Source organism: Lissotriton helveticus, chromosome 5_1 (assembly GCF_964261635.1).
Source record: "Lissotriton helveticus chromosome 5_1, aLisHel1.1, whole genome shotgun sequence".
NCBI lineage: Eukaryota > Metazoa > Chordata > Amphibia > Caudata > Salamandridae > Lissotriton > Lissotriton helveticus.
Window position 1 is genome coordinate 845170879 of NC_136065.1, and position 14793 is coordinate 845185671.

General features: G+C 46.0%; 1 protein-coding gene across 1 annotated transcript in view; it reads right to left on the bottom strand.

The window, feature by feature from the left end:
* LOC144753409 (uncharacterized) overlaps nucleotides 1-12515 on the bottom strand; it is a 260041-nt gene extending 247526 nt beyond the window's left edge. The window contains exon 1 of the mRNA XM_078641110.1: nucleotides 12141-12515. Within this exon, the coding sequence (XP_078497236.1) occupies nucleotides 12141-12157 (17 nt within the window). The 5' untranslated portion in view covers nucleotides 12158-12515. The remainder of the gene's footprint in view (nucleotides 1-12140) is intronic.
* Between the last annotated feature and the right edge of the window lie 2278 nt (nucleotides 12516-14793).

The following is a 14793-nucleotide window of genomic DNA, read 5'->3' on the forward strand; positions in this document are numbered from 1 at the left end:
TGGTCTTGAGTTTTCCTACGCCTGATTTGTTACTAGCAGACCCAGCGACCCTTATGGCGACATGTCTAAATGTATATTTTCTGATGATAAAACCATGGTAAACTCGCAAAAACTGCAGGTGTAAATAGTATAAACGTTTAATTAGAATCTAGACATTTCGCTATGATACAGCAGCTCTCCATTGAGATTCACTGATCCCTAGAGTGTGGTAGAAGATTGTGTGTACGAAACTCACAGTGATATGGGCCCCACTGGTGAGTGAATGTATGTTCTGGTGTTTCAGGGAGAAGTGATATGGTTTCAGAAATTATTTTTGGAGTAGCGCTGCATAAAGATCAAATTATCTAAGTAATAGAAAAGTGAGTCTCAAGAATGAGTCTCTTCAAGGAATCACTCATATTGCATCAAGTTCTCTGAGGTGCTACCATTCTCCTTCACAGAGAGACTGGACTCTACCAAAACGGTATTGAGGATCCCACATAACTCAATCTTTGAAGTCCTTCACGAGCGACTGACGGTTCCACCTCTCATTTTTGAAGGCCTCACAGAGTCTTTTAAAACGAATCACATTCCTGCTTTGTGACATGGCTTAAGGTGACAGGCAGGTGCTTTAAAACAATAAATTAAAATATAAATAAGTAATATTACCCCAGGTGTTAAAACACAAGCCAGACAGTTTGTACAGACCCAGCATTTTGTATTTCCCTAATTGATGTGAACCAGCAATCTTTGGTAGCGAGCAGGGACATAGTAACTAATACCGTCATACATGTTTAGCTGGTTGCGTGCACCTTCTATGGTAACCCACTATCATGGACTCACTTTTTCTTTGCATTATTTTCCTTCAACTTATAATAATTTGATTGATAAGGAACAACAATTATTCCATGTGTATGCACACTTATATTCGTTTGTTGGTTGTTAGTACCACCCTGCACAGCCCAGTCTCAACCATAGGTTTGCAAAGCTCACATCACAACCCACACTCAGCCAATCAATTGAACCTTGATGTTCTAAGAAAATGAAATGTGTATTCTTTTATGCAAGGGTATGTCACCTGACTGCCTCCTGAGGGCCATAGGAGTACTTACTTTCTGGGTGGGAGACACAGTCTCTTCCTACCAACTCCAGTTAACGACTCTCCCACAGGCCCCCTAGTGTCTGCCAATCTAGCTTGGCCTCTGCTCTGGATATGTAAGGGTGGCTCATACTCCTCAGTGGTCTCCATTTACATTGTGAGTAAGGCCAGGAGAAGCCCAGGGTCTGCCTATACATCAGAAAGGGGTGACCTACATTTCTGCTACTAGGGATGGTGGAACCCAGATTCTCACCAGAATAGCATGCAGGTTAGTCGAGCTACCTGAGCTCCTGCTGAAATGGACCCAGATGCTGTTTTATCCTGATCAAAGAGAAACAATTGACAGAGAAACAAGATGGGGCTGTGGAGGCTGACTGATCCATGTCTTACTCTGACACTCTAAAAGGGGTGGTGGTTCTCTGTATTCCAAACCCAAATATTAGCACTAAAGATCAAGCATGTAGGCTGAAGTGGGAAATGATTACTCCGGAAAGCTTACTGGACAACCTGTATGCTGTTTGTGCCACAGAGATTCAAGCATATATGGACCCTACTATGCATGATAGTGTTATCTTAGAGGCTTTTGATAAAATAACCAAACAGATAGCATTTAACTTAACCACTGAGAGTAGGGCAAGACGCCCGACGATTATGAGGTGGTTTGATGGCACCTGTTCTGTGGCCCATAGGAGGCTATTGCAGGCACTCAAACAAAACCCAGGGGATGAAGCAGTAGTCAGGAACCGCAGGAAGGCTTATAAGTTTGCAGTTCTTGAGAGGAAGAAGCAGATTAGAGAGCAGTCCTGGGAGGCCCTCAGTCAAGCAAGCATCTGGGCTGATAGCTCAAAGTTCTGGTCTGTGGTTAATAGCTTTTTCTTCTCCGACACATCAAACTCTAACACAGACTGCACAATATCCTCTGAGCACTGGGTACAGCACTTTGAAAATATCTACAGTGGTGCCAGTCAAGAAGAGCCTGAGGGTAGAACGGCGAAAGACTGCTCAACGATGGGTTCCCCTCATTGAGACGGATGCTGGCGAATCAGTGACAGACCCACTGCATATTGCTGAGACCTTTGTCTCTTACTTTGCCTCTATATACTCCTCCACCACTCACACTACCCCACAGGACTCGCAGGATCTCCTGTGCACCATTCCGGTAGCCGGGCTTACACCGGACGATCGGGATGCCCTAGAGAGTGATCTTATCGAGGAGGAATTAACAACAGCCATCTGGAGCAATACGTCCGGCAAGGCTATGGGCCCCAACGGGCTTCCAATAGAGCTTTTTTTTTTTAAACCTTTATTTTTCAGTTTTCGCAACATATACAGCAACACCCCATTGGCATCACTACAATGTATGTATACAGTTCGACAACCTCATTATCGGCAGTTAGGAATGTAGGCAGCATCCAGAGAGGAACAGACACATGGGAAAGGAACCCAATAGCAAAGAAATACATATATCGTGAGGAAGCAGCCAAGCACATCACAACTACAGGTGGTATAGCACTTTAGGGGACACCCCTTCCCTCACCATCAGACCCCGATTCCACAGGCGTACACACCCCGCTACAGTTTCTCGTCTCGCCAAGTAAGTTGCATGTGTGTTTCCTCAGCCAGGGACCACTCTCTAACATCCCTAAGCCAAATGGGCACCTCCGGAGCCCTCTGACCCATACAAGTGATCGCTACCCTGCACCTGGCGAGCACCAACATTATTTGTAAAAGCTTGTATGAGAGCTTCCTTTTCTTGGGCCTGGGACTAACGCAAGCAAACAATGCAAGGGGTCCATCGCTATCCGAAGACCTGTAGTGGTACCTATGCGATCCACTCCCCCCACCCAGAAACGCCTGACCGCAGGGCAGTTCCAGGCTAAGTGTAAGAAGCCCGCTCTCTCTGCGCTACATCTGGGGCAGCTGTCCCCTCTATCCCCAGAAATGCGCTTCCGGGAAACTGGAGTCAGGTAGGTGCGGTGTAGAAAATTAAAGTGTATCAATTTAAACCGTGCATTGCACGAGACCTTTCGCGTAAGGGTACCTATACTCTTCCGCTGCCCCTTTTCCAGCGCAGTACCGAGATCTGCCTCCCAGGTCATCCAGGACGGCGGCACCGGTGGGGTGGAATCCTGTTTCATGGCCTCATACAGTAGAGAGATCAGTTTACACCCCTTACCGCAGGAGAGGAGTATGCCCAAGGTGTGGGTCATCGGTGGTGCATCCAGGCACTGAGGCCAGGTAACCTTCACTACATCCTGAAGTCCCCGATAATGTAGGTATTGTCCCCTCCCAAGACCGAAGGCCTCCTCTGCCTGCTCATAAGTTAGGAAGGACTCGGGGTAGAGGTCCGCTAGAACCTCGCAGCCACCCTCCCGCCAGGAGTGGAAAGACATGTATTTCTCCATGGCAATGAAGGGGGCCAGTATCCAGACCGGTAGCTCCCTATGAAATGGTGCCCTCGTAAGACTCTCTCAATAACCCGCTGCCAGATGCCAGCCGAGTGACGCACAACATAAGGAAGAGTCTTGTTCGACCCCCTGCCCAGCATTAGGGCAACTTGTAGCCTCTGGGTGTCCACCCTACCCGCAGGGAGACAGGTCTCCCAGTTATCCACGTCCGTGAACCACCGGGCCACAGGCTGTAACTGCGCCTCATAGTAATATAAGTACTCTGATGCGCCGGCTCGCCCAAAGCAGAGACGTGAGCAGCATGTTGAGAGTGCGAAGAAATCCAATAGAGGTTTTTAAACTAGTGTCCTCCAATATAACGCCCGTTTCGCACGCCATGCATTTACTGAGCTACCAGGTTGGTTTTCTACCTCGCGAACTGATGCTAGCCTGGTAAAGCGGTGATGCGATGCGGATCCTATTGCCCTATTTCATTGTTGCCAGCCGAGGCCAAAATCCTGGCAAAGGCATTGGCCAATCGTATATTACCAGTTATAACCCAGCTTGTCCATCCCGACCAATTGGGCTTCATTCCTGCCGCAATACAGGCCTTAATCTTCGTAGACTTCACGGGGTGATGGGGAGAACTAATACCATCCTAGAGGACGCTGCATTGCTATCACTTGATGTAAAAATGGCATTCGATACCATAAAATGGCCCTATTAATTTGCACTCCTCAAACGATTGGGGTTTGGTATACGGTGAGTCAAACTACTATACACCAGTCCTACGGCGCAGGTGGTAGCTAACCAGCATACCTCCCATAGCTTCTGTCTAGGAAGGGGAACTAGGCAAGGTTGCCCCCTGTTACCCCTTATATTAGCTCTTGTGTTGGAGCCACTAGCGGCCTGGGCCTGAGGTGACCCCATGATCAGAGGATTGAAGTGGACAGACCAGCATGAGGACAGCATTTCACTTTATGCTGATGATGTCCTGCTATACGTGGCAGCTCCCTCGACCTCGATCCACAGAATTTTGCATATCATAGCAATTTTTAGCTCACACTCCAGCTACACTATTAATTGGACAAAGTCGGCTTTGTTCATGCTGCGGGCCCTGTACCACGGTTGCACAAAAACATTACTATCACGGTCGCCACTGATGGCTTTCGCTACTTTGTTATTTATATTACCCCACACCCTGTCCAATTCAATGACGCTAATCTTCAACCTCCATTGGCCAGGTTCCAGAAAGACGTACTCCACTGGAGGTCCTTGCCTCTTACTTTGCTGGATAGAGCGGCACTGTATAAGATGCTAGCTCTCCCATGTTTCTTGTACGCCCTACAAGATACCCCCTACAGAGTCCCTGATGCCTATTTTGTCAGCGTGGAACGCAAAGTCTGAACTCTTGTATGGGAGGGGGAAAGCCCACTTATAGCTGCATATAAACTGACTAGAGGGTGGTATGATGGGGGGATTGTGCTACCAAACATGAACTATACTATTGGGCCTCCCAGCTGGCGCTGGTCAACCAATGCGTGTTCGCCCCACAATCGGAGCTGGCATACTGCACGGTCAGATAGGTAATGGCTAGGGGGGAGTCCAGCATGCTCTATCCCCAAAACACAACACCTTACCGGCCCCACTGCACACACAGTGGCACTGTGGCACTGTGCAACAAAGAAATTGGGTTGGCACAAGAAACTAACAGCGCTCACAGCCCTATGGGAATTCAAACAGCTCGGTATCTTGAGTAGGTGCCCGGCCTTTGATAAGTGGGACCTGATTGGTATTTCTTCAGTTGGGGACCTATGGAAAAGAAATGCTATGGTCTCATTTGCTGATCTCCAAAAAGATTACCAGTTGGCTCAGTCCGAGAAATTCTGCTACCTTCAAATTCGACATGCAATCACCACTGTTGTCACTAGCAGGGAAAAAATACCTGAAGCCTCGTCATTGGAGGATAGGCTTCTGACGGATCCCCTGACACATAAAGCGATCTTGCTCACCTACCGCAAACTAATCAATAAAAACCCCAACCCATTGATACACCTTCAACAGCAGTGGGAAACAGACCTAGGATTTCTGGAGGACGACGACTGGCAAGAAGCCATCTCCTCCCATAGGGAGGTGGCCATCCCAATGCGTTTATAGCTTTGCAACTGAAAACTTTACATAGAACTTATCTGTCAGCACACATACTGGTCAGGATGGGTAGTTGTTCCGATCCTCGTTGCCTTAGAGGATGCACGGCGAGGGGACCTTCTTTCACATAATCTGGGAGTGCCCAAAGCTTCAGCCTTATTGGGGGAAAATATTCTCAACAATGGCGGGGGGTGTGGGAAGACCATCGTTCATTCCCAGTGACTGTGTCTATTAAACCTGTGGGATGCCACGGACCTGACTCACACAGAGCGTACATGGGTGTCATTGGGGTTCGTCCTCGCTAAACGAAACATAGCTCAAGGATGGGGATCTGGAGATCTTCCTAAATATTCAAAGGGGGCCAAGGATATGGATAATACCATGATTGCCGAAAAGGACGTGTTCAAGCACAGATGCTGTCCCTCGAAATAGGATCATAAGTGGGCGAACTGGAACAAGTACTGTGGGGATATATGCATCTTTCCCTCGATTGAATCGCAAGAAAATGTTTTGGATAGAGATTCTTTGACTGTCCTATGTCAGATCATTGAGTGATCTTGTTTATGATCTGATGCAAGTATTATGCTTTTCACATGTCATTGCTGTGTGGTTTATGATTTGTCAATATACCATCACAACTGCTTAGTAAAAAGATTAATAAAAAAGAAGAGCCTGAGGGACAAAGGGATATTGGCTTAGTTAGCACTCCCCTTCACTTAGGTGGAGACAAGGTCCACAAAGCCATTAACTCGACATCCGGCTGTAAGGCTCCCGGCCCAGACGGGGTACCCACTGACCTGTATAAGGCCGACCCTGTCGTTTAGGCAAAGATATTGGCTCATGTTTTTAACGCCCATCACCACCCCCTTTTGTACCGCATGTTTTTAACGCGGCCTGCTCTTGTGGCTTTCCCACTTCATGGCAATGGCTGTCATTATCCCCATTTTTGAAAAGGGTGCACAGGATGACCCCACCTGTTATACACCGATCTCGTTGTTAGATTATGCTGCCAAAATCATGGGGAAAGTGGTATTGGATCACTTAGCAGTGTGGCTAGACCATCTTAATGTCATCTCTGACCTACAGTACAGCTTTAGGCTGGGCAAAGGGACGTTGGTTCAATGCCTTAACCTTCACCTAGTGATTGGGAAATATACTATTGCCTAGAAGGGACTCTTACATTTGGCCTTAATGGATCTAACATCGGCCTTTCAGCATCTAAATAGGTCCAAATTATGGCTGATCCTACGTGACATGGGTTTGGATATAGAATTGGTGGCTTTCTTACACACTGTCCATGAAAACACTATAGCTGCGGTTAGATATAGTTCAAGTTCACAAAAACTTTATTCGGTTTTTGGTTCAAACCATAAAAGTTACACGTAATAAAAACAATTTAAGTGACAGTGCATAAGTTAAGATGACAACCAAAACAGCAATAACAATTAAATAATTAGATAAAAAGGCTGAGGAAACACTCTTTACCGATCCATATAATTCCTAGAGTTAACAATAGCTTTTAAAAACCCCACTATAAAAAATATGCAGTCCTCTTTCAATAATTGCAGATACACCAATGTTGGGCGAGCCTGTCTAAAACTCATTCTTTTTAAAATAGGAACCAGATAGCGTTTGCGAGGAAATTCATATAATTTGCATAACAACATAAAATGCAGCATATCCTACGGAGACTGTCTGTCGCAGCCGCAGGGAGCTGCCTCTTTACCTCTAGTAAAACCTTTGGGTCTGGCGAGCAAAAGGTGAAGAAGGTTCAGCTGAAACCTAGTTAACAGAAATTTCTCATGTGTGGTCAAAGACCCCATGAGGTATCGTTCTGCCCTTGGGGTTGTTTTAAGCATTATGTACTTCCGTGGCTTCCCTTTCCATATTCCTTACTGACAAGAAGGCTTTCCAGATCCAACTATGTGATACATTCAGGATTGGTGAATAGGTCCCCCCGCCCTAACCCTCCAAAACTTTTTTTAACATAACTCAGCCACAGAATGCAAGCCGAGTTGTCAAGAGACATACAATCTCTTAAAATCAAGTAGGTGAGAGAGAGGTCTATATTCAACCAATATTTTAGCCAAAAAAATCAGGGGTCGCAGTGAGAGTACATCATTTACAAAGGGGACCCCCAGCTCCTCGTGGACTGCTAAATTGGATGTACCTCGTGGAACACATAGTAGGCGTTTCAAAAAATTATTTTCCACTACTTGAAGGGTTTCTCCGACATTGTATCCCCATATTTCACTACCATACGAGGCTATGGCCAGGCTTTTGGACTGATACACTTGTAGCATAGCTCCTGTAGGTTTCTTCCCATGTTTAGAAGCAAAATTGAAAGATTGCTGAATTCACCTTAACCAGATCCCCTTTTTTCCTGTAATAGGGGACCCCATTTGAGCTTAGCGTCGAAGAAGACCCCTAAATAAGAAAACACCTTCGTACTGGGAATCTTAGAGTCACCCACTCTAAATTGGAAATTCTTCTTCCCCGAGCGCCCCACCTGCATGACATATGATTTGGAATTGTTAATTGCCAGATCCCTGTCTGACATGAATCTAAAAAAGGCTGATAAAAGCGATTGTAACCCCATTTCAACCCTGGATATGAGAACGTCATCGTCCGCATACAACAGGATAGGGATCCCTCGCTGTCCTACACTAGGGTAATCAGCACCTGTTGCCCTTAATACACTGTCCAATTCATTAATATAAAAAAGGGGCCAAAATACAACCTTGCCGGACTCCCTTTCTAATGTTAAAATCCCTGTGAGAACCTGACATTAGCTTTAGTGGAAATGTGTAGGTCCTCAAGAAAGTTAACTACACTGTTCTCCACTCCCATTGCCCTCATGGACTGCCAAAGCTTATTCCTGTTAACACAGTCAAATGTAGATGACAGATCCATGAAGGCAAGGTGAATGGTCCCAGAGCGAGCAACAGTGTATTTTCTTAATATCAAAAATAAATTGAGACACTGAGCAACAGTAGACTGTCCCTGTCGAAACCCATACTGAACTTCCGACATAATCATATTGTCCTCTGCCCAGGATGATAGTCTCTGAAGGAGGACCTGTCCCACTACTTTTACCACTGAGTCAATAAGCGAGATAGGTCTATAAAAGTGGATACGGTTTCTGTCGCCTTTTTTAAAAACGGGAATTATGGTAGAGGTTGCCCAGGACTGGGAATAACCATACTTTGCCGCCGCATTAAAGACTGACTCCAGTATCGGCACCCAAAAGAGGGGTCTAACTTAAATAGATCTGGAGGGATCCCATCAGGGCCGGATGATTTTCCAGCAGATAATCCTGTGATGCCTTCCATGATCTCACCCATCTCAAATATTATTACTGGCTCCTTCATGTCATGGGACTTCCTGTAATTATGCTCAGGCGGGCAATCAAACATAGTTTCAAAATGAAGTACGCACTCCTCCTCAGTGATATGTGATTCGAGGCCCCCCCCCCCTTCGTGATCAAGCAGGGGCCTTTTCACAATGCTACAGTACTTCGAGCTATTTCTGAGAGTGCTGGAATCGATCAGCTCCCTCCACGCTTCATCCTTCAATGCTCCCTTTCGTGTGGCAAGGGCTGCCTTGTATTCCCTGCGACAGATAGAGACATCAGATTGAATTCTAGGTTTGGTTGACAGGACTTCCCTCAACCTCTTGGCTGCTATAGAGCAATGGGAGTCAAACCATTTAGGACTGGACAAAGTTTGACCTCTAGCTGGAGCAGATAATAGCTCAGCCACCTTTTGTGAAATGTACTTAAATGCGCCGAGGATCTCTTTTGGCGACGACCGCTCCATTATACAAAGGAACAGTTCATCGGCACATACTGCTTTGACCTTATCATAAAATGTTTCTGGGGATACTTTTAGACCATTTTAGTCTGCGCTTTCCATCAGTTGGTCACAGTAGGCCCTTCTTTGGTGCATCCCCAAATTTTTCTGCCAATGGACCTGTCATATAAAGCCTTAGGGGGTGTGGTTGCTAAATTCACTCTCTATAATTTTAATATTATTAACCGAAGATTGTAGGGAGGACGAGATTAAAATAAAATCAATAAAAGACCCCCAACCCTGTCCTTTGAATGTGGGCACGGGAAAGTTAGTGCGCGGGTCATTTATGATTATTGTAGCCACCAGATCTAGTTCATTAATCAGAGCATATAGCATCTCAAGGATTGTTTTATTATCTCTCCCAGGGCAGTTATGTTACTAGGCTTGGGCAGGGAGGAGAATGAGTTATAAAAATTGACAATTCCCCAACTGATAACCCCCTTCGGGCCATTAATGCTAAAATTCCTGAATGTGTAGTGGGCATAACCTGCAATTTGCAAACAATAGCGACAGAAATATAAGTGACTAGACCACCCTTTGGTTTCCCACTCATAGATGGTCTAGCTGGGACAAAGAAGGCCTTGTAGCTTTCCAGGAAAAGGTCGCAGTCTACCGACCACGTTTCCTGTAGGCTAATTACCGCAAAGTGCTTAACAAATGATACTCATCTTGGATCCTGGAACTTTGCTGCCAACCCCGCTATGTTCCAGGATAGGAAGTTGTTCGAACTCGGCCTTGGTAGCCCTACAGCTACCTCCTTTGGATCCTGTGGTTGTGCGGCCGGCTCGGGCCCTGCAGATACAGGGCCCAGCAGTCAATCGCATTCCTCCATGCCTGTCAGGGCAGCAAATGTATTTTTTTAGACCAATCTTTGGTCAAAGCTAAATTGCCTATCCGCAACTGGCAGAGGTTGCACCAGGGGAATAGAGTGGTGGCTAGGTTATGGTCTCATTTGGTCACCCCCTAAAAGGGGTACCCCTTGGCCCTCTACAGTCATGTCCCTATTTAGAGATGGCCTATAGAACTAGCCCAAAGGTAGTGCCTTGATGACATAGCCCACTAAGGGGGTGAAACTGCAATCCCTAGAAAGTATAGGGCCTGCAGTAAGGGGGTTGTCAAAATTTATGATAATACAGTCACCAATCCCCTGTTTACGTGAGCTCCCAATCCAATTGACCCTGTGGGCCATGAGTATGTTATTAGATATATGAGCACCCACAGTAGTATTATGTGTAAACCAGTGATTTATTTTATTTAATAGCTGCCCATAATCTTCACTTTTCCCAGATGGGAGAGCAGGAACACTCCCCAAAATCATTACATATGGAGTGGATTCAGGTGGGAGATCTATAGTAGGGAGAGTCGTCAACTGAGGAGACCTGCCCTCTAATCGCATAGTCGGCCCTAGTCTTTTAGTTGCCTGCTGTATGGAGACTGGAGTGTCTATACTGGGGGTCCTCAGACTAGTTCAACTGTTCTTATCTAGCACCTTGCTACTGGCTATTAGCCTGACACTGGGGCTCCCCCTTCTCCTTTCCGCCCATCTCTTTCCCCTTCAATAACTACTTGGGCATTGGGCTTGTTTGAACTTACTGTCGGAGTATCAGGAGGGATATGCACCATCAGCCTTTCTAATCTGGACATCCTGTCTTCTACTGTACTTATTTTTTTTTAAATGGGGTCTATTAAGGTAGTCAACATAGTTTAAAGCCTACCCCAAAAGTCCCCCTCCAGTATACTGACAGTTGATGGCCCTTCCCTGTTCTGAATCGAAGTGGTAGGATTTCCCACACTACCAACACCTGTGATGGGAACAACTAACTCAGTCCTCCCCGTTTTACCCATTACGGGTTTATTTTGCTTCGTTGCTCCCCAATTCTTCCTTATTACAACAGGTGAGTTATTGGGGCGGTTAGATTTTGTTTTTGCTTTCTGCCCTCTAGGTCTCAATTTGGATTTAACAGGGCTGGGTTCCTGCTCCAAAGATATAGGGGAGACTGAATTATTTGGTGTTGCTGTGTCAGCAAGTGGAGATTGACTCAGCTGATCTAAAGGTGTGTCCTGATTTGGGACCGACAGAGCATCAGGAAAGGCAGGAGTAAGAGAAAGCCTGCCTTGCAAAGCAAAAGGCTCCAGTGATAACCTGCGCTCTGTTGATTTAATTTCATTAATAAGGACAGATTCAGCCCTCAATAAAAAGGCATCTAGAGTTCCTGCCACACTTTTTTCTGCGATTAGTTTCTGCCTACTAATTTTTTTTACTGCTTCTGAACATTCAGGGTTATTTATTAAATTCCCTGATACAGTGCAAATTCGCTAATGAAGATAAGGTGACTAGTGCAATATAAAATGAGCAAAATACAGAGAAATTACAATAAAAAGTACATATAACAAATTTAAAATATTCCTCAGGACTATTTTTAGGAACTTATACTGTAAATGATTAGCATATCAACAGTGCAATTAATCTCATAGGGGATGCTAAAATGCAATATGCAATTAAAAAGTCCTGTCTCCACATATAAAATCATCCTTGATTTTTATATATACGTAGTCCATATGGGCACTCCAAAAACGTAAAAGTCACAAGTACTAAAGTGTACAGGAAACAGCGCACACCTTGGTCTTAAAAACCATCTAAGGGAAAAAACAAATAGCTCCCTGAGCTCACAGTACCTGCACAAGATCCACATAGTCAGATGAAAGGGGGGTGGCCCTGCCCTGCCTCTTCCTGGCGATGACGGGCAAGGACATGCCCGCCCTTGGCCCGGGCTTCACGTGTTCCGCACCGCGGGAGGGCCGGTAGCGATTTAACGTGCCTCCTGGCACAGCGGTGACGCCCACAGCATCTTGTAGTTTCCACAGGAGCCGTTCCCCTCACGGCACGACCTGGAGTGCTGGAGGGCTGGGCAGCATGACTTCGGAGCTGTTCCCCTCACCGCTGGTGTCAAAGTAGGCTGCAGAACAACGCTGAAAGGCCATTCCCCTCACAGCAGAGCCGGCAGCCCAGTGGCGCGTCCCGCGCTGCGGAAGGGACGGTGGCGATTTAACGCACCTCCTGGCACATCGGTGACGCTCACAGAAGGCGTCTGTCAAGCCTGCTGGGGCTTGCAGTTTCCACTGGAGCCGTTCCCCTCACGGCGAGAACTGGAGCGCTGAAGGGCTGGGCAGCGTGACTTCAGAGCCGTTCCCCTCACAGCTGGTGGCAAAGTAGGCTGCAGAACAACGCTGAAAGGCTGTTCCCCTCATGGCAGAGCCAGCAGCCCAGTGACGCGTCCCAATATAACAAAGATGGAGGTCTGACGGATTTCTGGGCAGTCAAGAGAGGGGTCTGACAGGGGTGCATCGTGGCCCCTTTTCTGTTTACGTTGTACATCAATAAGTTAGGGGACTTCGTATTATCCAGCAGCAAAGACATTCCTAGAGCTGGGACTAAGATGATCCCAGCTCTCCTGTATGCAGACGATGCAGTCCTACTTGCTAAAACCGCTGTGGGCTTCCAACAACTTTTATACGGTTTTATAGTTTTTATGGATTCACTAGATTTGACCCCAAATTTCACTAAATCACACACTATTTCCATAGGCCCCTGAAAGGCTGCCAAGGCTAAGTTCTTCTGTAAAGGGGCTGAGCTAACTAAAGTGCCCATGTTTCCATACTTAGGGGTACTATTTGATGAACAAGGGTCTTGGTGTGCTCAAAGAATACACAAAAAGAATGTCTTAGCCAGAGCGGTTGGTGCTACAATGAATTTTGCAAAAAGACTGGTGCAAAATCTATCCCTGCACTGTTGAAGATCTATAAATAAAAAAATATCCCTATGGCCACATATGGGTGTGACGTCTGGGGCTACAAGATTGTGAAGGACATCCAGGGGGATGAGAATAAACTCATGTGTAAGCTCCTGGGAGTCCCGCCTGCCACTTCGACATTTATTTTACACGAGGAACTGTGGGTGGGGTACATCTCAGACTTGATAGCGGTAGCCCCACTGTTGCGTTGGCTGAAGAATCTGGGCCTGTCCTGCCCCTAATCTAAATCAACTTATAATCATGGATTGCTCCGCGCTTGAAGGGGCATTACACATTCCATGGCTAAAATATATGTAAAGTGCATTTTTATAATGGAGCGGACAAAATGGCTTGGCTGCTCCGACCTGTATCTGAACCCCGGGCCCTTGGGAAAGGCAGCTATTAGAGATACCAAACAGCAGTTCTTGGACAAAAGCAGGGGTTCAGGGAAGAGAAAGAGCTAGCCTTGCCTTCTGTCAGACAGTTTTCCACATTGAGTCTGAGTTAACAGGCACAACCGTATGTATTCTTCGTTAGCAATGCATATCATCGCTTTGTGCTGACCAGATTCCGTTCGAATTTGGTCCCCTGGCTATTGGCGTTTCACAAAGGATATGCGAAACCTGGCACTTTAAAACCCTGTCCATGTGACAATTTCTCAGACCAGGATTCCATACATTTTATCTTCTTTTGTGACTATTATGACCCCTTGCATAGAAAGTTTATACTTCCGCTGCTCAGAAACTGTCAGTTTGCCCAAGTGAGGCCTGCACTATTATATCTTCAAATGTTATCTTCTCCCTTGGTCTGTTTTGGGGTTGCGAGCTTCCTAACAGGGGCCATTAGATACAGGAAGAACTGTCTCCGCAGTAGCTAGCCTGTTTTTGCAGGTTGCGCTCAGGGTTTAGCATGTGTCATTATGTGCACTTTATGTTATATCATTCACAGCAATTGGTTTTATGCTTAGCACTGTTGCACTTTATATATTGTACTCCGTGCTGTGAAAAAAAATCTGGTCCCGGAAACAACAACGCTGGTCATTTTATTGATTTGTATAGCAGTTTTTATTATATTTATTCGTATGATTTTGGTTTTTATTAATTGATTGTATCTTTGATGAAATGTCTTTTTGAAATGTCTGCTTTTTTGGCTTTCAGTGGCTGAATAAAGTACCTTTTGACCTCACCTGACCTGATTGGTCCATGATGTTAGATGGCCCCTTGAGATCACCAGTAAAATCTAAAATGCATCTACCAGGAAGGAGTCCCTTAAGGGAAATGGTAAAGAAACCTCCTGTCCCTGGAGACTGTCAGCCACCACCAAACGAGAGGAAGGTATTGAGAGCAGTGCAGCCCTCTTCCTGTGCCGTAAAGAAATGTACTTGCCCATGTTGGAGAAGTCCTGGACTGCAGATCTCCTCAAAAGAAAGAGGTCTGGGTCAGAGGTGGACCTTCTTCGGCCTTCATTGTATTAGGACTGCCCCGGGAAGGAGTGGAAGGAATAGCATCTAATCTCTTGCTTACATTTCTTGGACATCC